This window comes from Apodemus sylvaticus, chromosome 2 (genome assembly GCF_947179515.1).
Source record: "Apodemus sylvaticus chromosome 2, mApoSyl1.1, whole genome shotgun sequence".
In the NCBI taxonomy this organism is placed as follows: Eukaryota; Metazoa; Chordata; class Mammalia; order Rodentia; family Muridae; genus Apodemus; species Apodemus sylvaticus.
The window spans coordinates 54,622,140-54,647,200 of NC_067473.1; the positions used below are offsets into that span (position 1 = coordinate 54,622,140).

Sequence of the window (25,061 nt, forward strand, 5' to 3'; positions counted from 1 at the left end):
GGAGAGTTGTCCCTTGATCTCGTTTTTTTTTTTTTTTTTTTTTTTTTTTTTTTGAGACAAGGCCTTTCTATGTAAACCAGGCTGGCTCAGATTCACAGAGATCTGCCTGCTTCTGCCTTCCGAGTGCTGAGATTAAAGGTGTAAGCTAACTTGCCTGGCCCCTTGATGATGATGATGATGATGATGATGATGATGATGATTCCTCCTCTTCCTCCTTCTGGACAGGTTTCTCTATATAGCCTAGGCTGTCCTGGAACTCATTCTGTAGTCTAGGCTGGCCTTGAACTCTTAGAGATTGGCCAGCCTCTGCCTCCCAAGTGCTGGGATCAAAGGTGTACACCATCACTGCCTAGGCCCCTCTTGATTATTTTTAAGGGTATAACTGGACAGCATTAAGTGTGCTCACTATGCTAGGCCTCCATCAACAATATCCATCTCCAGAACCCTTTCATATCATCTCAAACTGAAATACGTACTCACTCACAAACTGGTAAATCACCATTGCCTTCTCCCTCTGGCCTCTTAGAAGCATTATTGTACCCTGAATTTTGCTGTTGAGGTGCATCAGAACCAAAATGCCATAGCATGCCTCACTCTGTGTGGGACTTATTTCACATAGCATAATATTTCCAAGGCTTATCAATTTAGTAACAAGCCTTAATCCTTCGTGTGTGTGTGTGTGTGTGTGTGTGTGTGTGTTTAGCTAGGGTCTCACTAAGCAGCCCAGGTGATACTCCCGTCTCACACGTCAAATGCTGGGATTTCAGGCATAGACTGAGCCCCTTTATTTTAAACAGTGCAGCATTTTAGAGTTGGCATTTCCTCCTTAAGTTCCTTCGAGCATTCGACACTATCAACAACAAAGTGCCAGGCGTCTGACTCCTGCGTATCCTTTGGTCTTGTTGCTTCTCAACTCGACACGTTGAGTTTGTCTCTCAGCTTGCACACAGATTCTCTTTAGACCTTCACCTCAGTTGGCGGTTTAGACTTATTGATTTGTTTGTTATTGATTGATTGATTGATTGATTGATGGTGTTCCTTGGAAGACAGTGGAAAATAGTTTTCAACATCTAGAATTCTGGGAACTTTCTGTCATTCCTCCAGTTGACTCTAGTCTCTGTTTTTCTTACTATTACCTTTAAGGATGTGGTCTGTCTTGTATGAACTGGAGCTCTGCCTCTGTGGTGGACAGAGCAGGCATGGAGGTCCAGGGTAAGTGTTGGGAGGACACGGAACTCTGGGACAGGCCAAGAAGACAGGGAGCACAGTTCTGCCACAGCTGATGGAGACTGCCTCTTGGGCCCCAATGCCTTATTTATTTATTTATTTATTTAATTTATTAAATTTATTAAATTTATTTATTAAATACTGCCAGAACCAGTATTAGCAAAGACATGACAAGTCATACTACCCAAGCTATAAAGATATTGTTAATTTCTCATTCTTCACTATTGATGATAAGTCCTTGACCTGCCTCTAGCACAATTCCTCTTAGGGCAGCTTAGTAATTACCCCCTCCCTTGGCACTCCCTCTTAGTAATTTTCTATCTTCGCATCCCCTCATCCTGCTGTCCTGGTTGCATTTGGCCTGGAGACTAAACTAAGCCTCCTACTACTGTAGTCATGAGCTCCCTGACAATGCTCTTTAGTAAAGTCTTTCTCAATGTTTTAACAAGTGTCAGAATAGATTTCAACACTCCCAGCCATGATCCTCGGTGCTGTGTACCTGCCCTTCAGCAGGTGTGGAAGAGTGGGAGGGAGGGAGCTGATGGTGGCACACACCTTAAATACTCGAGAGGCAAAGGCAGAGGGCTCTCTGTGAGTTTGAAGCCAGACTGGTCTACATAGTGAGTTCCAGAACTGCCAATACTACAGAAAGACCATGCTTAAAAAACCAAAACCAAACCAAACCAAAACAAAACAAAACAAAAAAGATAAGGAAAAAAAAAGAAAGTAAGAGAGCTGGGCTTAGAGGCTCAGGCCTGTTATTCCAGGGATGTTGAAGCAAGAAGATTATGAGTTCAAGGCTAACCTGGGATACAAAATAACTCATCTGTCAAAACCAAAAATAAATAGAAAACTCGGGACTGGGCAGATGGCTTAGAGGTTAAGACTGTGCATGCTGTTGCAGAGGACTCAGGTTTGATTCCCAGCACACATATGATGGCTCAGAACTGCCTGGATCTCAGGTGCTAGGGGACCTGATAGAATCTGATGCTCTCTTCTGACCTTCAAAGTTACCTGCATGTACACGGAGTATTTATAAACTCAAATAAGCACACAAAAATACACATAAAAATAATAAAATTTAAAACATAAATACAAAACAAGTATCATTAAGCCTTCTTTGTCGTTCAGATCTCAAGGAAAACTTAATTTATTCAGAATAACACATCCTTTCTGTACTGTTGTTCACCACCCATATTTCTCGTAATGGAATCCTAAGGAACCAGGCCTTAGACCGGCAAAGGAGGTCACCCGTTCTCCTCTTTATGATCTGCTTTGCTGAATTCTCTGGTTGGGTCTCAAGTGTGCAGTCCTGGAGTTGGCTTAGGTTGCTTCATAGTCTTCACTTTTAAAAAAGGTTTTATTACTTTAGTGGTAACTTCATCTCAGGTTTACAATCTGGCTCTATCTATGAATTCCACCCAGCAGTGTGGGATCTTCCCCTTTACTCAAAAATCAAACAATCAAAACAAACAAGCAAACAAACAAAAAAAACCAAAGCAAAAAAAAAAAAAAATCCAAACAAAAGCAAAAAAACCACACACACACACACACACACACACACACACACACACACACACACCACTCAGATGCCAAGTGATGAGCACCGAGGCATGCTGGGTAGGTTGTTCCTAGCCTGCGGAGCAAGTTCCTGCCTTGCAAATGGAAAGGCTGGGCCTTCATCACTGGACAGGAATGGAGGAGGTCTTGGCTGGTGCTGCCTTGTCAGAGCTGGAAGGGTGCTGGAGAGCCGTATGAGTCCGCCTCGGGTTCCTTATAAATACTGCTTGACTCAGTCAGTGTGTGACTGACGCCCTTGAGATATGAAGTGGTTATTGTTCTTTGGGGCCCTTATTGGGGCAGGCATCTGCGGCCGAGACAAATTCTTTGGGTGAGTTCTTTTTGATCTTTATTATCATTTAGTTATTTCACCAACTTGGGAGTCAAATGGCGTGATTATACTTCAGGTGGCTTAGGGGAAGGGCTGGGCTTTGACACCACCTCTGTCCCCACTGTCCCAGACCAGCCACTTCTCTCTGAAATCTGATTTCTCCTGTGATATCAAAGCTAGTGGTTTCCACAGGCCCCTCCCCAGCTCCTTAATCCTCGGCTAATTCTGCATCTTCTTTCTTCTTCTTTCTAAGGTCAGGTCTAGATTATTTCCTACACCATTAATTAGGAAGAATGGTCAGAAAGACTTTGTCAGTTTCTGCCAGGTTTAAAGGGAATTGCTGGGTTTTCAGGCTCTGGGGGGCAGACAGTCTCTCTCTGTGGAGAAACCTGTGTATAGCTGGTGCATTCCACAGGCTTTGAACAAGGAGATCCGACAGGCCTTGCCCAGCTACAGCTGTGGGACTGTACCCCGGGACTGCGTGCGGGTGTGTGTGCGTAGGTTCCACCTGCTCCACACAGACACCATGGAGCTGGTGAGGGACGGGAAGTCAGGGAGGCGGGGGAGATGACAGGAATGCTCTGGTACCACAGAAGACTGTAATACAATAACCCATCACTGTAAGATTTTGCCTTTTGCAAAGAGCTTTCACATGCCTCCTCTTGTGGATCATGTAACAGCTCTGTCAGGCAAGGGTGCTATTTTCCTTAATTTAAACATGAGAAAACGCAGCCTTAAAAAGGTTAAGGCACCTGCCCAGAGCTACTCAACTGGTAAGCACGGATGCTGAAGGCAATGCTCCAGCCCCCCTTTTTCTGTAACAGGAGTCAATCAAATGGGATCCTCTATCTCACCAGTCTACCTGTATATGCGAGTTTATTCTCTACTGTGTTGTCTGGTTAGAGGGACTCGAGGATTGTTTATTGAAGCAATTACTTACACGAGATGGAGTCATTTTTATGGGGAGGATGGTTCATACCTGTCTCCGCTGCCAAATAGCTTGGAGGGGGTTGGCGTAGCAGGTGGCCAGGGAGGAAGATTTTTCTTCCGCAGGCAGCTCAGCGGTAGGTGTGTCATAACTACACTTGCTGCTGTGTGGGCTGACGCATGGAGCTGTCGGGCTCCCATTGCAAGCTCTCCATGTGGCTGAAAATCTTTATTTGTCAGGATGCAGGCCTCGCTAATGATACAGTGGGCACTCTCGCTGAGACAGTGGGGCTGGGTCCCAGAGTATTTGCTGTGGGACCTGCTCATTCAAAGGGCTGTGTGATGGAGCTGATTACTGATGGTTTTAATGAACAGTGCAATGCCATCTCCAAGCCTAATATCGGGCAACTCAGTAAAGGTTGAAGAGTCTTTGCAGGGATCCATGCCCTGGTTACCCAGGTCAGTGACTGTAGAGGGTACAGGGGACCTGGTCTCTGGCCTCTGCATGGTTGGGAAGCCAGGCTGGAGACTGGCTAACGGACACAAGGCTGGTGGTATTTTCTCACCATTCCATCTCATGCCCTTGCAACTTGTTCCCCTAGTTCCCTGGTCTCTCTTGTTCTGCTGGTATCGTCTGCCTTAGTCTTCATATGTCTTAAGGATGAGGCAACAGTCAGGATACATGGAGGTGCTGGGTGGGCGGAGAACAGGAAGCAGTTGCAGAACTGGTTGTAATATCAGTGGTAGCTAACAAGCATCCCAGGGTTTCTCAGGACGTCTCTCAATGCTATCAGTCATAGCTGCTAAGCCTGGACAGGAATGTGGTGAGTGGCATAAAGAACTGACCACTTGGCTGTCTTCCTGGTACTAGGAGGAGGGAGAGAAGCTTAGTCATCAAAGCAATTATTGATTGTCCTGAGTATGGGGCAGGTGTGAGGATGAGTGAACAGACGTCACCAATCATGATGTTAAAGTCAGTCTTGGAGCACTGGCAGAGAGCCAGAAGAGTTGTTAAAATAACCATTCAGAGCAGGAGGAGCAGACAAGCACCTGCAAATCCCAGCTGCTCCTTCCCTTCACCCAGGACAATTTCCTATCTCCAGAAAGAGCTCAAGGTCAAGATCTTTGAATGGCATTTCAGCTAGGACAGATGGGGTGTGTTCCTCAACCATCTGCATGGCCATGAGCTGGAGAAGATATTTTCCAAGAAGAGATAAGGTCAATGAAGGCAAGAGGAAGTTTTCCCCTTGTATGGCACCCACTCTGCTTTTAGACACCACGATGCTAGTGTTCACAATAATAACTAATGGTAGACCCTACTCTACCATCGCAGCCCCTTTTAGTGCTATTGTGTTGGGCTTTGTTAGGGGAAGTCTTATGAGTGACGTGAGCTTGTCTTGAAGATTAGGTGGGAGACTGCCTGGGCCTGGGATTGCAAGCAGAGGGAGCACCATGTGCAAAGGCCCACAAGGGCAATAGCTTGGAGCAGAACTGAGATTCCAGGGGAGCTTCACCCAAGAAGGTGTGCAGAGGTTGGGGGCGGGGATGACAAGGTGCTCTGCTCCACACCAGATCTGCTTTGCCTCTTCCTGAACACTGTGCAGCTTGGCTGACAAGGACAAGATAGAATGGACTGTGACCTTCACCCTTTCCAGGGCCAGTGAAGTCACTGTGTCCCATTGTGACAGAGCCATGTTGGAGAAAGGGACAGGCACACACAGACTTGGTAGCATGGGTGAAGGTGTCACCTGCTCCTCATATTCCAGGGTCTTTATCAGTCCTCCTGTCCTGTTCCTTCTCCATCCCCACTCCCTCTCTGGGACTCCTCTAGCCAGCATTATTTTGCAAAGGCCTGATTTTTTTTTCCACTTATAATGTCAATCTTTCTAGCATGTTCATTGAAAAACTAATGTGTGTGTGTGTGTGTGTGTGTGTGTGTGTGTATGTGTGTGCCCAAGTTGGCTAGAGGCATTGGATCCCCTGGAACTGGAGTCACAAGCAGTTGTGAGCCAGTGAGAACCTAACTGGGTCCTTTGCAAAGGCAGTCCATGCTCTTAACAGTTAAACTTTCTGTCTCTCTGGACCCAGCATGTTCGTCCTAAAGACACCCACTTTTTTGGAGTGTTAGGGGCAGGTGGTTATAGAGCATGCATTCGTCAAACTGGTCTAGTGGGAGGGCTAAAGAGAAAGGATGCGCTCCCAGGGCCCTAGGATCCTGTCCAGTCCAGCCACCTGTGCTGAGAAGACTCTGGGCAGTGGGACTTGTCTATTTGGGCCTGGCCTAGGTTTTCTCAGAACTTTCTAGAACCAAGTGAAACTGTGGAAGTCCATCCGGATTGAACCGGTTTTCTGGTGAGGAGCCTCCACGTGAGCCTCACATTTAGTTCCCTGTGACAGAGCCATTTACTCTGTCAACAGGTCCTTCAGCCCACATCCTTCTCCAGCAGCTCCTCAGGCATTCACTCACGTCAAAGGGATGACGCACGTGACAGAGTCGAGTGCCGATTCTTTTGGGCCGTCACCTAGCAACGCTTAATGGCTCCACCGGTTCTCTGAGTGAGCGGAGAGCTCAAAGAAGGCTTTTCAGACACAGCCTTCTCCCACCCACGCAGGACTCGAGGGCCTCTTCCCCCGCCAACGCTGCAGAAGCTGAAAGATAGATGCAAAACAGTGCAGGACAAACGGCAAAAGGGGTTTGCAGATGGCAGGCCTCTTCCGGGTGCCCTCAGGTCCCGGTGCGCAGCCAGGAGTCTCAGGTAGAGACTCGTACCATAGTCCGCATTCAGTTACACAGTAAAGCACACACGCGGGGCTGGGAAGAATAGCTAGCACGCTCATGCTGGCTTTCCCAGGATAAGAGGGTCTGTTTCCAAAAGTTCTCAGCTCTTCCCAGCAGGAAAGTTCCGTCAGGGTTGCAGCCCTCACATTTGACAGTGAAGAAGTGTTTCTTTATGTCTTGAGTTAGCCTGGAGCCTAACTCAGGGACATTCCTTTCTGCAAAAATGTATGTTTTTCATTATAAAGTAATATGACCACATTACAGAAAACAGATACAAGAGGGGAAAGAAAAGTAAAGCCATCTATAATCCCACGACTCAAACGAGCGCTGGCAGCAACTACTTTCTCTCCGTTGTCTGTGTTGCTTCCAGACCATCTGCTTTCTCCATACTGGAATCATGGAGTACGTACAGTTATGTGTCCTGCACTTTTACTTAACATCCCTCAAAGTTATGCAGAAGCACTTTTTCATCTTTGCCACAGTCTTGTTTTTAATGGCTATACATTGTAACCAAAGACTAGACCATTTCCTCTCATCCGACCCGGCTCTGTCTGGGATGGTGGCTTGGAGGTCTGCTTGCCAGCAGAAAGCTCACCATTATCGTCTCCCTCCCCTTCTCCAGGGACCAAGTTTTTAGGATTAATGTCAGAAATGGAGACGAAATCAGAAAACTGACCGAGCTAGTGAATTCGGACCACTTTAAGGTACGTGGTTCTAAGGTGGTCCTCTGCATGTTCTGAGTTTGAGGGGGAACAGATTGTTGTACTTCTTTCTTTCTTTCTTTCTTTCTTTCTTTCTTTCTTTCTTTCTTTCTTTCTTTCTTTCTTTCTTTCTTTCTTTCTTTCTTTCTTTCTTTCTTTCTTTCTTCCTTCCTTCCTTCCTTCCTTCCTTCCTTCCTTCCTTCCTTCCTTCCTTCCTTCTTTCTTTCTTTCTTTCTTTTTTTGTTTTTTTCGAGACAGGATTTCTCTGTACTTGTACTTCTTTTTATCCCTGCAAGTTTTCTGTTTATAATGGAGTCTTAGTCACCATGCCATTCGCACGAGCGAGAGGGCACGCAGGGGAAAAGGCCGCCAGTGCTCAGTTCTGCAGCTCTGTGAGATGGGAGGCCTGAGCTGCGGGCTCCTCGCTGTTTCTTGAACTTTGCCAGGTACTGATTGCTGGGCAGATGTGACCAGCTATGTTTGTGAAATGGATGATGTTTGTCCTTGGGCAGGACTCAGGGATCATCCTGGCTTTTGACGGCGCTGCTAAAGAACATGAGCTCTTCTCGTATTTGGCCCCAACTGTCTTTTAACTTGATTGTGTCTCTGCTCTCCTCAGCTCAATGTCTGGAAATCTCCCTCCACTTTTGACCGGCCTGTGGATATTCTCGTCCCTTCTTTTAGCTTGTTGCCATTCAAGTCCTTCCTGAAGTCCCAGGGTTTAGACTACTCCGTGACAATTGAGGACCTACAGGTGGGTAGGCCAGGGACTCCTACTAGTCTTGCCTGAGATTAAGGTATTAGTCAGAGATACTTGCCTGGGAGATTTCACAATGTCTGGTGTCAACCTTTTCAGCTCCCAGGTAAAGAAACGAAGACAGATGGAGGCAGAGTATACTGACCTGCCTCAGGCAGAGTGTGGTACCGATAGGTGGCTTCACGGACCTGTGTGAGTCTTGACCTTGCCAATCACCAGTGTGTGTCCTTAGGCAGGTGTTTGCCTCCACGAGCCTTCATTTCATTACCGCTTAAATGGTGATAATGATAGTAAATACTTTTTACTATTTATCAAGGCAAGGCCTCCATTAACTGTATAATGCATAGAACGGTAGTTGGCACATCATAGATTTTTCAGCAGCCAATCACTCATCGCCCCTTTTGGTATTTGAAGCTAGAAGGCAAGAGTGTCTGTGTAGGCTACTGGGAACTAACTAATCAGGAGAGGTGTCTTTTGAGAAAGGGGGACTTTCATCAACAGCTCCCAGCTGAGGGAACGTTGCCATCCAGCCCTACCAACCTGTACTGAACAGCAGGACAGTGTCTCTGGCTCATGCTCTCTCCTTCACCGAGGTGGGTTCTGGACTAATTGGTGATTTGGCCCAGGATTTTCCTGATGGTGTGAGCAGCTGTGAGCTTATTAATCATCCTCACATGCCACAGACATCTGCCAGGAACCTTCAAAGTATGAGTGGTTATAAGAATTTCTTTGTTTCTCGATGCTTTCCCAAGCTGTGTGTTTCAGAAGCACTGGGTACCAGATGCAAGCCGATGTCCAGAGGTTTTCATATTCCAGAAATGTATAGAGATTCCATAGTATAGAAACTACCCTACAGAATTAATATAAACTCCTTGAACATAAGTAGCACTACAATGCTATGTAGTCGAGATGAAAGACATTTTAGACATGGGCGGCATGGACTTACATTCTCCTGAATTGTAATTTTTGGCATCTGTCATTTAAGAGCTCTAGTCCCCTTTAGACCTTGGACATTTGTGTTGCTTCTTATGCTGAGGTTGCCGCCATCTTGGCTAGCCCATCTGACCAGATGAGTTAGATCTCCAGGGGTCCCTTCATCATGTTGCTATGTCTGCTTGTTTTTTTTTTTTAAGGCCCTCTTAGATAACGAAGATGAAGAGATGCAGCACAATGAAGGGAGAGAGCGGAGTGGAGACTTCAACTACGGATCTTACCATTCTCTGGAGGCTGTGAGTGTTTCCAAGCAGGCTTAAAGCCGACATCATTCTCTGCTTCCTGAATCTGGGAACCTCTCTCCTCACATCTCCCCTCAGCTCAGTACCACTTCACAGAGGAGCTAAAACATGTCTACTCTAATTCCCTCTTCACTGGTTGCTTAGCTCCCACCAACATCCAAGTGCCTGAGAAGCACAGCTGCGTTTCAGTTTCCCTGTAAAAAACCCCGCCCCAGCAACCTTCTCAAGCAAACCAGAATATAGTGGCAGCATTTCCAGGCCTTGTAATTCAGCCTTCTCCCCCATCAGAATCCCTAGCACAGAATAAAATGCCATCTACTCCAGGCAAGCAGACAGGCGGTTATTTCCAAGGTTAACCAAATATTTCCACTCATTTATCATGACTCCTCATAATGTATATTTGTTCCACAATGCAATTTGGTGGTGTGTGGGGTTAGAAACCACTTTATACAGATGGCTTTCAAGGTAGGCCAAACTTGAAATGAAAAACTTGGAGCTGAATCATTTCATATGATACTGGAACTTGAGAAATCAGAAGGGACCACAGAACGGAACAGCCTCGCTCACGATGCAAGTCTCTTATGTCCCAAGCGTCTCTTTCGTTAGTTTGCAGACTCTACTAGCTTGGGACCTCCCTCCCGAATCTAAACGGCTCTTCTCCCTCCTCTACCTTGACACATGCTGTTCTTTACGTGCAAACATCGTGTTCCTGGCAGAATTTTTTTCCAGAGACGTATACTTGAAGTTGTTTTTCTTCTGGAGGAGGGATTAGTTCAAAGGCCAGCCGACTATCTCTGCTTCTTTCCCATGATTGTCAGGAGCTTTGCTTACTGTGTTCCCCTCCAGCTGCACTGGCCCTTGATCCCTCTTGTGACCAATGACATACATCTGCAAAACAGCTGGGTAAACTTAGGAGTTCAGTTCAGTCTCGGGCCACGGACGAAGGCAGAACTGGGCCCACACAGGGATCAAACCCATAACATGAGCCTCTTTAATGTGGGGGCTCTCCCGAGCTGAGCTAACCAGTTACAAATGTCACCCGGGGACCAAGAGGGGCCATCCACTTACCTTACCAGCTGTCTCTCTCACTTTCTCATCCGCTGGCTTCTGTTCTCACTGACTTGGATGCTTCCCTGGAGTGGAGTGTGACCCCCAGCTAGCTTTGCCTTCCAGAGGCCTGTTGCTGTGCTCTCTCTCTCTCTCTCTCTCTCTCTCTCTCTCTCTCTCTCTCTCTCTCTCTCCTGGTCAGCTTATTTGGGGTTCTTCCTAAAACCAGCATTAAATAGCTTGTATCCCATGACCACGCAGGCTTTTTAGATCTCCAGTGTTTCTGCCAGGGCTTCTGATTTCAGGTCCTTTGTGTGATGATGGCTGGCATGTGAATTTGCATCCCACATCGGGGTACAGCTTGGAGGTTTCCAAAGTATCCATCAATCTATCTATCTATCTATCTATCTATCTATCTATCTATCTATCTATCTATCTCTATCTATCTATCATCTATCTGTGTGTAGATGTGCATGTGCCATGTAGAAATCAAGAGGACAATTAATTTTCTCCTCTCACCATATGGGTGCCAGGAATCAAACTCAGAACTTGTGTTGTCAGGCTTGGGAGCAAGTGCTCTCACTTGCCAATCAATGGCCCCAGCCTGGCTGGTTAGCTGGCTTTCTTTTTTTTCTTCTTCTTTTCTTTTCTTTTTTTTCTTTTCTCTTCTCTTCTCTTCTCTTCTTTTCTCTCCTCTCCTTTCTTTTCCTTCTATTTCCTTTTCTCTTTTCTTTCTTTCTTCTTTCTTCTTTCTTCCTTTCTTCTTTCTTTCTTTTCTTTTCTTCTTCTTCTTCTTCTTCTTCTTCTTCTTCTTCTTCTTCTTCTTCTTCTTCTTCTTCTTCTTCTTCTTCTTCTTCTTCCCCCCCCTCTCTCTTCCTTCTTTCCTTCCTTCCTTCCTTAGCAGGTCTCACTATGGTTGTTCTGGAACTTGCTATGTAGACCAGGTTAGACTTGCTTCTGCCTCCTGAGTGCTGGGATTAATGGCGGGTTCCACCGTGCCCAACTTGTTTTAACTTTTTGTAGGTTACTTTCTTTTTCTCATGGCCCAAGGTATCTACTCCGTTTATCTTCGGTCTGTAGAGTCCATGGGTTGGGGGAGTTTCCAAGAGGTCCCTTCCCCTTTATTTTGTAGTATCTTAGCACGGCCTCCAACTCCCCATGTAGTTGAGGATGACCTGGAACCCATGGTCCTTCTACCCCTACCTTCTGAGTGCTGGGGTTACACTGTACACACACAGTGTAGGTGTGTACTACAGGGTCCTGGGGACTGAACACAATAGTTCATGAATGCTCAGTAGTGTTCTACTGAGTTACACACCCAACCTTCCAAGCTCTTTGTGTGTTAAGCAACCATCTATTCTTCTGCCACTCTCCACTTAATTTACTGATTCTTTTTTTGAGACAGGGGCTCTCAAGGAACCAGTGAGCCTCAGGGACCTTCCCATCTCCCATCTCTGCTCCCCATCACTAGAGTTACAGGTGGAAACCACCATACCCAACTTTCTATGCAGCTACTAGCTGAGGATCTAGGTTCAGATTGTCTCGAATGGCAAACATTTAATTTACTGAGCCATATTCCTAGCACTCTTTTTGCATTGATTAATGGAACTATATATATATATTGGAGGGTGTGGTTTTTGGAGACATGGTTTCTCTATATAACCCTGGCTATCCTGGAATTCACTCTGTAGACCAGGTTGGCCTTAAACTCAGAGATCCAACTGTCTTTCCCTCTCAAGGGCTGGGATTAAAGGTACTACCACATACGGCTTCTTTTCTTATTTTATATTCTACACAATCTATTTGTATTGATTGTGTGGAGATACACACACACTGTGGATGTTTTTTTGTTGTGTTTTGTTTGCTTGTGGAAGACGATTTGGCAAACCCTGCTGTCCAGAGCCTTGGTAAACAGACCTATCCTGATGATCCAGTCCAAGAGAATGCAAAGAATCATATGTTGATGTTGGTCAGTAGTGGCCCATGCCTTTAAGCCCAGGATGCAGGAGGCAGAGGCAGGCAGATCTCTGTGAGCTGGAGGCCAGCATGGTCTACATAGTGAGTTCTAGGACAGGCAAGACTATACAGAGAAACCCTGTATCCAAAAACCAAATCCCAAAACAAGCCAAAGAATCACACTTCCGAGTAATATGTTTTAGTCTCTCTGCTTTACTCAAGTGGACTATAATTTGCACACAATTGAAGCTGTTCACACAGTTGATGCTGACAGTGTGGCCAACTCCAAGGTCAGCATCTCAGAAGAAACTTAACACTGATAAGATAAGGTTCACAGATACCCAACAGAGTGTTGGAACACTCTGGAACAGAGTGTTAAAATATCACTGGGTTGGGTACAGTAGCACACGCCTGCTATCCTAGCTTTTGGAAAAGTGAGGTAGGAAGATTCCAAGTTCAAGACCAGTATGTACTACATAGGAACACCCTATCTCAAAACTTAAAAAAAAAAAAAATGTCTTCGGTTTGCTTTCACCCTTCAGATTTACCACGAGATGGATAGTATTGCCACAGACTTTCCTCACCTGGCGAGCAGAGTGAAGATCGGGGAGACATTTGAGAAACGTCCCATGTATGTTCTAAAGGTGAGGCCCAAGGCCCTTCCAAGTATCCTGATGATACACAAATTTCTGGATCTGAGTTTCCAGGACTCAGCCCTTGGACTACTAATGTAGGCAGGTTTTTTAGAGCCAATGGTTCTGGGGAAGAACCGGGTTTGTAGCTTCGAGTCATCTTTGCTTCATCAGATATTTTGATTGATTGAATCCCCTGCTTTCATCTACTGTGGGGCTGTTAGAAATAGCACATCCCATTCTACGGTTTGATTGGAAGGCAAAAGAGAGGCTGTTAGTATTCCTTAAGACTCCCAGAGGCCCACTGTCTGCCTTCCGTCCCACCTAGCAGTTTAGGACAGGATATGAACTCTGTTCTGTTTTTAGGGCCTCTCCTTGGAATAGAATTGCATTGAGGGAGATGTAATTTTAAAGCCCATCCTGGGCTTGTTGGCTGCATGGAGCCCAATTTCCAGCTATTTCTAATACATTCAAGTCTGTCCTGGCAAAGGAGGCAGAGCTATGACAGGGACACAAATTACACAAGTAATCCGGCTGAATACAGAGAAAGGAATTTGGGCAGAAAAACTAGATTTGCCAGACCCTTAGCTCCATAGAAGCCAGGTTTACAGCAAATAATGGGCAGAAGGGGAGCCATACCGCTGAGCTGCTTCCTTTAAAATAATTACATTTAGATTATTTGCCCATCTGATAGAGACCCTGGCTTCATTAGCACCATGCTCTGACCCATGGAGCCCCAAACGCTATGGCGGAGGCAGGAAGCGGAATTCATTACTGCCATTTACAAAGAGCTATAGTGAAGCCCTCTCCTTCGTAATTTAAAACCGAATCCATTTATTACATGAGAAGAACAGTCTGGTTCACGTACCCTTGTGTCTCTCTGTTGGGAAACCATTTGAGAACTTTCAAGAGACACACTATTATTTCTAATCACACTAGCATTCTGACCCACAATACCAATTGTTTCTCCTTCCCATTTTCTCCCCAAAGCTGGAGAGGTTTGGGCTGCCCAGAGCTTCAGCCAGCCAATTAAGCTCCCCGGTCACGGATAAGCGCGATAAATAGATGGTGCCCTTAGGAACATTTGGTCTCTGAATTATCTTAAATGAATTAAATGAATAGGAGCGGACTGGGGAGAGAAGAGGTGAGGAGAGACGTGAACTGGCAGGTCATTTTTGGCCCCCTTTCCCTCTGCAGTTCAGCACAGGAGGAGGCAAGAAGCGGCCAGCCATTTGGCTGAATGCAGGCATCCATGCCCGCGAGTGGATCTCACAGGCCACAGCCATCTGGACAGCGAGGAAGGTCACGTCACCTGGAATTTGTCAAGGATTCTGGTGGGCCTGGGGTGGGGACTGCAGCATCCCATGTAGCTGGGCCCCAGGGTGAGGTGCAAGATGCTCACCACAGACCTGGTAGGCTGGGACCTTTGCAGATAGGAGAAGTAAACAGTGGTTGGGTAACTGTGTTAGTGAGCAAGCTAATGTGCTTCAAAAGTGGGCCTGAGAGGCGGAGTCACCGTGGGCCCTGCAAAAGGGATCGGAGACTCAGCACCAAATTCACATGTGTTTTGCCTTCACACGATTCTGAGCCCCATGAGTCTTCAGGGTTATCAGATTGCCCCCAAGATCTTTCAAGAAACAGTTTTGAGGCAGTGCTGGGAGGGAAGGGTAGCGTCTATGGAAGGCGCGAACAAAGCCACACCCCTCTCTCAACTACTTGTAGTTGATATTGTCATACAATACTGTCCCCGGGCTTTGAGAGTCTTAGAGGGCTTTTCAGGGATCCCAAGGGGGCTTCTGAGAGTGAAGACCATCTTGGGGGTGGGATCCTGGATATCTCAGGGAAATACCTGGTTAGACCTACAGACCTAGCCCACCATGTTGTAGCTGACAAGCACACTGTCTCTGCTTAGATCGCGACTGATTATCAAAAGGACCCAGCCGTCACCTCCATCTTGAAGAAAGTGGATATTTTCTTGTTGCCCGTGGCCAATCCTGATGGATATGTGTTCACACAGAGCCAAGTGAGTAATTCTGAATGGCCAGGGCCTGGACTGAATTCCCCAAGTGGACTCCATATTTCGCTGGTGCCCCTGGAGACCGTTTCCACCAACAGGCATGTTAGAAGCTCCCTAGGGAGTTTTCTTTGCTGGTTATCCTCCGAGCGGAGAACCACCAGGAGATGTATTATTATTTTCAGAGCAAATAGTCTAAGGAACTCTTTATTGTGGGTCTTGAACGATTTTCAGCATTTCACCTATCTTCTATTCATCTTTCTCTCTCCGACACAATTTATTTTCTTGACATATTATAAAGCAAATCCCAGACATCATGTTATTCCATCTACAACAACCTTAGTATGCATCTCTAGCTGATGGTGATAATAATATAAAAAACCCAAACCCAGTACACCACTGTCACCTTTGAAAACTAATGGAAGTTCTTTAATATCCTCTAACGCTCCCCATTATTTTAAGACTGTCTCCTAGGAGTCAATCTGTCGAAGCCAGAATCTAATAAGGTCTGTGCACTGCACCTGTGGCTGGTCGCAGCCGTCTTTATTCATTCAGAAGCACCCCAAACACATCCTTTTAAAATGTCATTCATTTGTTGGAGAAACTAAGTAATTTCCTGTATAATGTCTCACAGTCTGCGTCTGGCTGATGGCTTCTTTGTTGTACGATTTAATTTGTTCCCTTATTCCCCAGTTGAGAGTGTGATTGAATTCAGGTGACTGTCTTAGACAACAATCAGCACCATGCGTGTCTGTGGCGTGGGTGGTTTGCAGTGGACATTGCTTTGACTTCTGAGCCAGTAATTAGTCAAGGCATTCAGATGGGACCAGCTTGGTTCTTGTATAGAAAGTTCCCATCTCATTAGGGCACTTTGGGGGTGTCACTTTTTTTTGAGACCACACCTTACTATGTCTGTATTTTTGGCTGGCTTGGAACTATGCAGAGCAGGTTGGCTTCAAACTCAGAGATCTTCCTGCCTCTGCCTCTCAAGTGTTGTGATTAAAGGTATGTGTCACCACGCCTGACTCAAAATCCCTTTTTAAAGCAAGAAGGATGCGTCATCTCCTGTGAGGGGTAAAATCAGACTGCCCAGATAGTAAAGACTGGAGTCTAGCTGTATGGGTTCCCCATCACCCCCAGCACCCCCAAGTGAGGGTCATACACAGCTCAGCCCATTTGTTGTGGTCTTTGCACCTAGAGAAACTCTTCACTGTATCTTGACATACCCTTGGTGACTTTTTAGAACCGATTATGGAGGAAGACTCGGTCCCGGAACCCGGGAAGCCGCTGTATTGGAGTTGATCCAAATAGAAACTGGAATGCTAGTTTTGCAGGTAGGTGGGGGGATGGCTTCAGATCCCACCAGCACTGGATGAACCTTTCGACCGGCCAGCAGTGTGGGACGGGAGCCTGTTTGCATACTGGTTTTGTTTTTCCATTCGCTGACTGACTCGAGGACATGCCTTAGTCTCTCTGTGTCTCTGTGTTCTATTTTGTTTTTTAAGTCTTATTGTTGTAACTTTGAAAGGGAATGAGCCAGTAATCCCTGTCCTCCTGAGAAAACAGCGGGCCAGACAGTCTTTGCATTGTGATTGTGATTATGTTAATTTGAAATATTTATTTATTTAATTTATTTATTGTTGTGAGTCCTTCCTTATGCATTCTAGGCAAGTACTCTGCTATTGAGCTGCCCGCTCAGCCCCTACACTATTTTTTTTTTTTTAAATCACTCTCATCTTAGATGCTTTAATCCAAGGCCCTTCCTGGCCATTGCAGCTTTGCCTGTTCAAGCTGTAGCTGGGTAGAACCTGGGTTCCTGATGTCAAATCAAAGGAGAGCAGTTAGTACTGTTGCTCTAATAGGCAAGAGCCTGTAGCAAAAGTGTAAATCCCGGCAGCTGCCCTTGTGCTAGTGTGAATCAGCAGTTAGCAGTCATGGGAGGTGAGTGTGAATCAGGTGACCTGGGTTCTGAGTTCCAGCTGTTTGAAAACCATCCGCACAGAAGAACCAACTACTGTCCGTGTGTCCTCTTCTTCTTGCCCATTGAAGAGATTTTTACTCTTGAAGCTCAAGAGATAATCTTAATATTGCATGACTGATAAAAATTACCAAATAAACTCATCTTCCACTTTTAAATCTAGTGGTTCTTTCCTACTAATACACACACATACACACACACACACCACACACACACACACACACACGTACAAATTCACATACCAAGGCATGTTTTACTGTTAACAATTCAGAAAGCAATCCATCTATATACCTGTTAAATAATCAAGACCACAACAATAGATTATTTTGGCAGCAGTTGGCCACTAAGACCTGAACCAAGAGAATAAGTTGACACCACAATAAATGGAGTCATTTTCATTATTTATTGGTATTCATATTAATTATCAAGAACACTTATTAATTACAACTTGTTCTTGAGTGTGACATTAATTATTTATGACAACTGCTATTAGCACAATATGAGGTCAACTCTATCCACTTAAAAAAGCCTCAATACTTCTCCCCCTCACTTGCAACAAACCCCTAACTCCCTCCCTGTCCCCCCAGAATCTGTACCTGCAATGAGAGGATTCCTGGGGGCCTCTGACAGATGCCTGCCCACTTGTGTTGAGGGTTGCTCATTTCTGTCTTCTTGACCCGTGGGTTACTTGTTGCCCCTCCACAGGAGAGGGGGCCAGTGACAACCCTTGCTCTGAAGTGTACCATGGCTCCCACCCCAATTCTGAAGTGGAGGTGAAATCGGTGGTGGATTTTATTCAAAAGCATGGGAACTTCAAATGCTTCATTGACCTGCATAGCTACTCACAGCTGCTGATGTATCCCTATGGGTACTCAGTCAAGAAGGCCCCGGATGCTGAGGAGCTGGTAAGTGATGGAGGCCTTCTTCCCGGCCCCAGCCTGCTTTGGCTTTGGCACAGCCAGGGTGGCTGATCTATAGCTGTAGAGGTCAAGTATGGGAGCCCGAGCACCATGAAGGGCGCTGACCAGTGCCTCTCTGCCCTTTGATTTGTGCCATCCGACCTACAAGGGACAAAAATAAACTCTGTGGGCTGAAGAAGCTCTCCCCTAACCAACTCATGGCCAGATACAGACCAGTGCTGGTTCTCTATTCATACTTGGCCTTCTGTCCTGTTCCTGAACAAGACGTTCCCCTCCCTTAGGATATCTCAGTAATCTATCTTAATGAGATTCCTGCGGGGTTGGCGAGCAGCTCTCAGGGCTTTCCGAAAGCTTGCACGAAGCCCTTCCAGGCAGAGCATAGAACCTCAGAGTGCTCACTGATCTCTGTTCGCCTCCACCCTCCCTTCTCAGGACGACGTGGCGAGGAGCGCAGCCAAAGCCCTGGCTTCTCTCTCGGGCACTAAGTACCAAGTGGGACCAACTTGCACCACCGTCTGTGAGTATCACTGGGTGTGAGTTATTTGGAAGGCACCTTGGGAGGAATCTTGAGATGGGGTAGGAGAGATGGGAGCTTTATTTCCTGTGTTATTGACTGATTGTCTCAGTGGTAACAGACCGAAATCCATGTCAAGACTTTGTGACAAATGGCTGTTGTAGGCACCGTCTCCATCAGCGTCATCAGTCCTCTCGCGGCTTATCATGTACCCTTGATGAGTTAGGACCTGTCAGGCTGGAGAATACACTCCTCATTTGTATTAAGGCTCCTGACACAGTTTATCAAAAAGTTATCAAAGCCTCACCTCCATGTGTTCTCCATGTTTCTGTCTGCATGTATGTGTGTCTGGGGCATACACATATGTGTATGTGCACTTAGAAGCTAGAGGTCAACATTGGGTGTCTAATCTCTGTGGTTTACCACATTATTTTTTTGAGACTGGGTCTCTTACTGATTGGCTAGACTGGCTGACTGGCAGGAACCAGAGATCTGATTATCTCTGCTTCACTAGCATGAGAGTTACAGACCTGTGCTGCCATGCTTGCAGGGTTACAAACCATGCCACTGTCTGCTTTGGGGTGTGTGTGTGTGTCTGGGAATCCAGATCTGGGTTCTTATTGCTTGAGTTGTTTCTGTAGGTTCCTCTCCATTTTCCAAAGGAAACTCCCAGCTTCGTGTTGGGAGATGGATGGCAGAGATAATGGGTGTTAGAAGTGACCTAGAGGAAGGGGACCCTCTGACTAGGATTAGTATCTCGGTAAAAAAAAACTCTACCAAGTCTCAAAATCCAAACCTGGCCTCAAAGCCTGTCACCCACAGCCTCATTTGGTCTCATCTGAGCATTTTCCTGGATTTCTGTTGACATCTTGCTAGTAACCTTATTTTGGGAGTCTGTCTTCAAGGGATGGGAAACATCACACTGCACAACTCTGGCTAAATGGGAAATGGGAAGTAGAATTCTGTCCCTTCATCAGGGAGTGCATCCCTCCCCATAGTACCCGCTGGACCTTTGCCTCAGATCCGGGCATACTCATCTCGGCCCTGTAGCTACAGAGCAGCATAAAGCAGTTAGCATGATGCTGGTGTTTGTCTTGCTAATTGCAGCAACAATTCATTAATTATTCATACTTTATTGCTATCAGTGTTGTTAAATGGGGACTCTTCAGGGGACGCATCTGGAGACTCTCTTCACCCTCTGCTTAATCAGTCAGAAGTGAACTACTGACTAAGAGAGACTTGCAAGGACCTAATGGAGCCTTGCTAGGAACCCTTTGCGCGGAGGTCGTCCCAAAGGCCTTTGTGGGTCACCAGGGTCCCTGCTTTTGGGTGAAACATCACTTTAAATAATGGCCTTGTTCTTGTACATCAAACACATTCTTTTCCCCAGCTTGAGCTGTGTCAAGTCAAGAGATACTCACCAGATGCCTCTCTCACAAGGGAGGCTCTCCCAAGAGTGTCTCAGAGCCATAAAACTTCCTATCTTTCAAGAACATTCTCCGTCTTTTTAGGTCTTCCCGGCCTCCATTGCTTTCTGAAAGAGCGGTCGTTTTTTGTATATTAAAAATCTGTCTAACCCAGGGGCTCTGGCATGTGCTCTGTCCATGGTTGACTGGAGTAACCCATGGTGCTCTGTCCCTCTGAGCTTTGGCCTTTTCTTGGGTCACCATTTGAGACAAAAGTAGTTCACACTTTCTTACCTTCTTAAATGTAACATAGGAAAGAGAGTTCAATGCACACCTCCCAACACACACACACACACACACACACACACACACACACACACAGACACACACACACACACACACACAGACACACACACACACACACACACACACACACACACACACGTATACAATTGTTCGTTCCCTACCACCCACCTCTTCTTCTGGTTTGTCTTCTCTTCAGAGTCTTGTGGCTCCTTCCTCCTGTCAGACCGTCATGGCCGCATGCTCTGCCTTCGAGCCCACTACTTCTTGCAGTTCATCCCTTTTCTCTTCACTGCTTCTGATTTACTAGGGGCTTCTGAGCTAGTTAGTTCTTGGGCTCATTTGACTAGGGATAAATCATGGGTTTTAAGGATGTCTGTGGCAATGTTATTTATCACCACAGAAGTCTGGTAAGCATCTAGAATTCCTATTAAGAGAGGGCTAGACAAAAATACAATTGGCGCATTCATACAGGGAAGTATTAAGCTTCCCTTAAATGAATGAGGTGGATCAATATGTGCTAATAGGGAATGATCTTCAATCTGTTTTTCAACTAATTGAAAAATAGAATGTGTGGAATGGTGTTAATTGTGTGTGTGTGTGTGTGTGTGTGTGTGTGTGTGTTTCAAAAGATCTGGGAGATAGCTTGGTTACGAAAGCGCTTGCTGTGCAAACATCAGCACCTAAGTTCGATCCCTCAAACCTATACAAATAAGCCAGGCCTCATGCCGTCCACATTAGGTCAGGGCTGAGGGACGGAGGTGGTTTTACCAGCTGGTGGATTCCAGGCCAGTGGGAGACCCTGTCTCTAAATGTGAGGTAGACAGCACCGAGAACCAGCACCGAGACTGACCTGCGATCTCACACGCATGTACACGTGTATCCTACATGAATATGTATACATACAAACAAAAGTAGGTGCACACTGAGCAAGGAATTAGACAAAACAAAGTTTATGAACTTGATCAACTTTGAACACCAAGTAGTATCCTTTCTGTTTCTGTCTGCTTCCAGTATCTTAAGTGTGCTATGAAGTACTTGAGTTTATCCTGTAAAGAACTACTGGACACCCTAGGTATTGGGTTTTTTTTTTTCTTTTCTTGCTTGCTGGAACATTTTCTCAGGGTAGAAAGACTATGGGGGGATTACACAAAGACTTCTGAGAGTGGGCAGAGCTCATTCCTTTCCCTTGGGAACAGGCACTCTCCATGGAAGCTGTATCTCTAGCCACACACACATCCATGAGAAATGGTTCTCAGGAATAAGGGAAAGGAAGGGCCTGCGCTTATAGTTATCAGATGTGCTAATCCACCAGATGAACCTCAAGTAGACTGGATAGACCTCTTAAAAGGATGTAGGCTTAAATTCCAGCTTTCCCCTTGTCTGTCTGCATTTCCTTAGCTGCTTTACCCAGGCGGAGCCTGGACTTTCCCATCTGCAAACTAAGGACGGAAATGGGCATCACTGGATTTTCAAGATTATGATTTCAGTGGATGTAAAGTGTTGGATATAACCATTAGTTCATGGCAGATGCTGGGGGAAAAAAAGACTATCTGCTATTGTCATTATTTTATTAGTGACAGTTGGAGGCCAGTTCCTGCTCTGGCAGTTTGGGAAAAAGCAGAAAAATAATGTCCTGTTGCTTTCAAGTCTTCTGGCAAAGGGAAGTCCCAAGGAATGTCCTTCCTTCCCTCTGTGTGTCAGTTATCTCTTGCTGTGTGTAATAAAAAAAACAAACAACACTAAGCTCAAACCTCTCAGCTTAAACGATAAACATTCCTTTCCTTACCCTGTTTCTGTAAGTCAGGAATTCAAGACCATCTTCTGGGAAGGAGTTTAGCTGCAGAAGGCCACAGTTAAGTCGCATTCCTGGACCACCACCAAGCAGACCTCAGGGCTGGCTGGCAGGGTGGCGTGCTCTGGGGCCTGGTGAATTAATGTTGATTCCTGGCGGGAGGTTGCATTTCTTCATCGGGCTTCCTGGCTGTCCTTACATCAGTGGCAGCTGGTTTTCCCCAAATATGCTATTTGTATTTATACATGTATATGAGCATGGATGCAGAGAAATTTACTGTCTTTTTCTATCACTTCCCACTTTATTGAAGCCTGCTCTCTTTGCCGATCTGGCTAGCCTGGCTAGACAACTTGCTCCAAGGATACCCGGACTCTGCCTCCTGAATGTTGCAATCACAAGCGGGCCGCCATGGCTCATCAACATTATGTAGATTCTAGGGATCTGAACTCTGCTCCTGAAGCTCGAATGGCAAGCAGTTTGCCTACTGAACCATCTCTCCAGCCTTGGGAATGAGGATTTAAGATCTTAGTTCAAGGCTTAGAATAGACCACAGTATGAGATGGCCTAAGGCATATGGATGGAGCTGGAGCCAATGTACCTTTAGAACATGTCTCGGGACCTGTTGACTTTGAAAGAACTCTGGATTCCAAGGAAGTCCAGACAGACAGAGCTCCCATCCTTTTCCATAGGAACCTAGAGGTATTCTTGAAGTAGGCTTCAATGGCGTTTTCTTCTGACTTATAGATCCGGCCAGTGGGAGCAGCATCGACTGGGCATACGACAACGGCATCAAATATGCGTTCACATTTGAGCTGAGAGACACTGGGCACTACGGCTTCCTCCTGCCAGCCAGTCAGATCATCCCCACGGCGGAGGAGACCTGGCTAGGGCTGAAGACCATCATGGAACATGTTCGAGACCACCTCTACTAGTCAAAGAACCCTCACGCTTTACCCCTAAGCCACCACAGTTAAAGATCACGTCTTCAAGGATAGGTTGGAGCCTTCTGGGCTGGCGGGGAGCTCAGCTGCTCCACTTCAGCATTGCTTCACGGAGGTCATACACACATCCTGGTAGTGAGCATGCGAGGAACACTTCCTCCGAGTAGTGGTTGGTCCTGCTGCTTTACAGAGCCTCTGGTATACCTCTCTACCTGTGAGGCTGGTTAGGCAGGCTACGTTCAAGGTCACTACTTCCTGGTAGCCTACGGCTACCTTGCTTTTAGAACCTTGATGGTTCTCTAGTATCTGTGTAGCCTCGGATAGGGCACCATGGGAGGTGCTGGGGGAGACAAGGCTTGTCTTTAGAACTCTGTAATTTCTCCTTCAGACATGTTCTTTTTTCTTTTAGACAGGGTCTTACTATTTTGCCCATGCCTGAAGCTCCTGGGGTCAAACTGTACTCCTGCCGCCCCCCCCCCCTGTCTCCCCAGTAGTGGTATGCAGCTTAGGAACACACTTTTCTTTGAGGAACCAATCCTATTAGACCACCAGCATAGTCATAGCTGTTTCTACCCTGATTACTCCTCCTATTCCATTCCATTCATCATCATCGTCATCGTCATCGTCATCATCATCGTCATCATCATCATCGTCATTGAAACAGAATCTCTTCATGTAGCTGTGACTGTCCTAGAACTTGCTATATAGACCAAGCTAGTCTCAGACTTACAGAGAGCTGCCTGGCCCTGCCTTCAGTATCCATTAACGGAATTAAAGATGCATATCATCATACCTGGCTCATCTTAGTTATTTTCTGTTGGCTTGAGTACACAGTCAAGCTCTTGACTGTTACAAGGCCTAGTGTTCAGATAATACCCATTTTTTTAAAAATATATTTTCCCAGACTCAGTGCAAGAGTATAGGGAATTCCAGAACAGGGAAGTGGGAAGGGGTGGATGGAAGAATAGGGGGACGGAAGAGGGCTTATGGGACTTGCAGGGAGTGGGGACCCAGAAAAAGGGAAATCATTTGCAATGTAAATAAAAAAAATATTTTCCCTCTTTTCTTTATATTTGGTGCTACTGGGATCCTCGATGGGTCAGTTAGTTCTACTGTAGGTGATTTTCACAGGGGTCATGGGGAAACGGGGCTAGAATACAGGGCTAGAGTAGATTAGCACCATCTGTCCCGTTGGCCTGGCCACCACTCTGCCTTTTGAACTCACTTCAAAGATTTTGACCTCAGCCCACAGGTCCTAAATCATCCCCAGAGCCTGGATAATCTCAGGGCCTCAGCACACCCCGGCTGAGCTCTGGTGTGCCCTGTGTTTCAGTCTCCTGCTTTCTTTCCTCCTGTGTTTAATGTCACCTTCCATTTTGCATCCTGGACCCTGAGTATCTACCTGGAACAAAACTTTAGCATCAGCCACACACTTCTGTTCTCTCTAGCATATACCGACCACCCTGTTTGTGTTGTGGTTTTTGTTTTTGTTTTTGTGTGGGCTTTATTTTTCTGGTTTCAGTCATGTCTATAAATCTTAACCTTCTGCCCAGGACTTGGGCAGCATCTGGTGTGTCCCCAGAAGCCAGTAAATATTCAATATGGGTCTCATGATCATCTTTTATTCTTTGCTTTTACCTGACTAGAACAGAGCTGCAGTCTTGAATATGCAGCTCTTTATAATGTCAAAAGTAAATTTTAATCCCTGTCCCTATTGCATGGCAAGTATGAAAGCCTGTTTCATCAGGCCGAGGGGCCTCTGGGGCGATGTTACCTTGGTGATTTCACTCTGGCTGGTTCTGCTTCCTTGGTTTTTACCTCAGAAGCTTGATAGTCAGAGCTTCCGTGTTGATTAGACCCGGGGATGCTGACTCACGCCTTCGGAGCCCAGATGAGGCCGACGATAAAATCAGAATACGAATTTATTAATTCACATCATGGCATGTAACTGTTTAATGGATTGGATCCTCACGTCGGCTAAACAGTATATTCTCAGTACATCCTCTCCCTGTAGGCAAGATACATGGGCAGCCAAATT

General features: G+C 46.0%; 1 protein-coding gene across 1 annotated transcript; it reads left to right on the plus strand.

Moving 5' to 3' along the window:
* The first annotated feature begins 2,815 nt into the window (after window positions 1-2,815).
* On the plus strand, window positions 2,816-23,476 carry Cpa4 (carboxypeptidase A4). Its single transcript, XM_052173380.1, has 11 exons — window positions 2,816-3,118; window positions 7,447-7,528; window positions 8,145-8,279; window positions 9,416-9,511; window positions 13,063-13,164; window positions 14,350-14,454; window positions 15,065-15,175; window positions 16,410-16,500; window positions 17,850-18,049; window positions 18,497-18,581; window positions 22,827-23,476. The coding sequence occupies exons 1-11, from the start codon at window positions 3,051-3,053 to the stop codon at window positions 23,012-23,014; spliced, it is 1,263 nt and encodes a 420-aa protein (XP_052029340.1). The 5' UTR covers window positions 2,816-3,050; the 3' UTR covers window positions 23,015-23,476.
* Window positions 23,477-25,061: the final 1,585 nt, after the last annotated feature.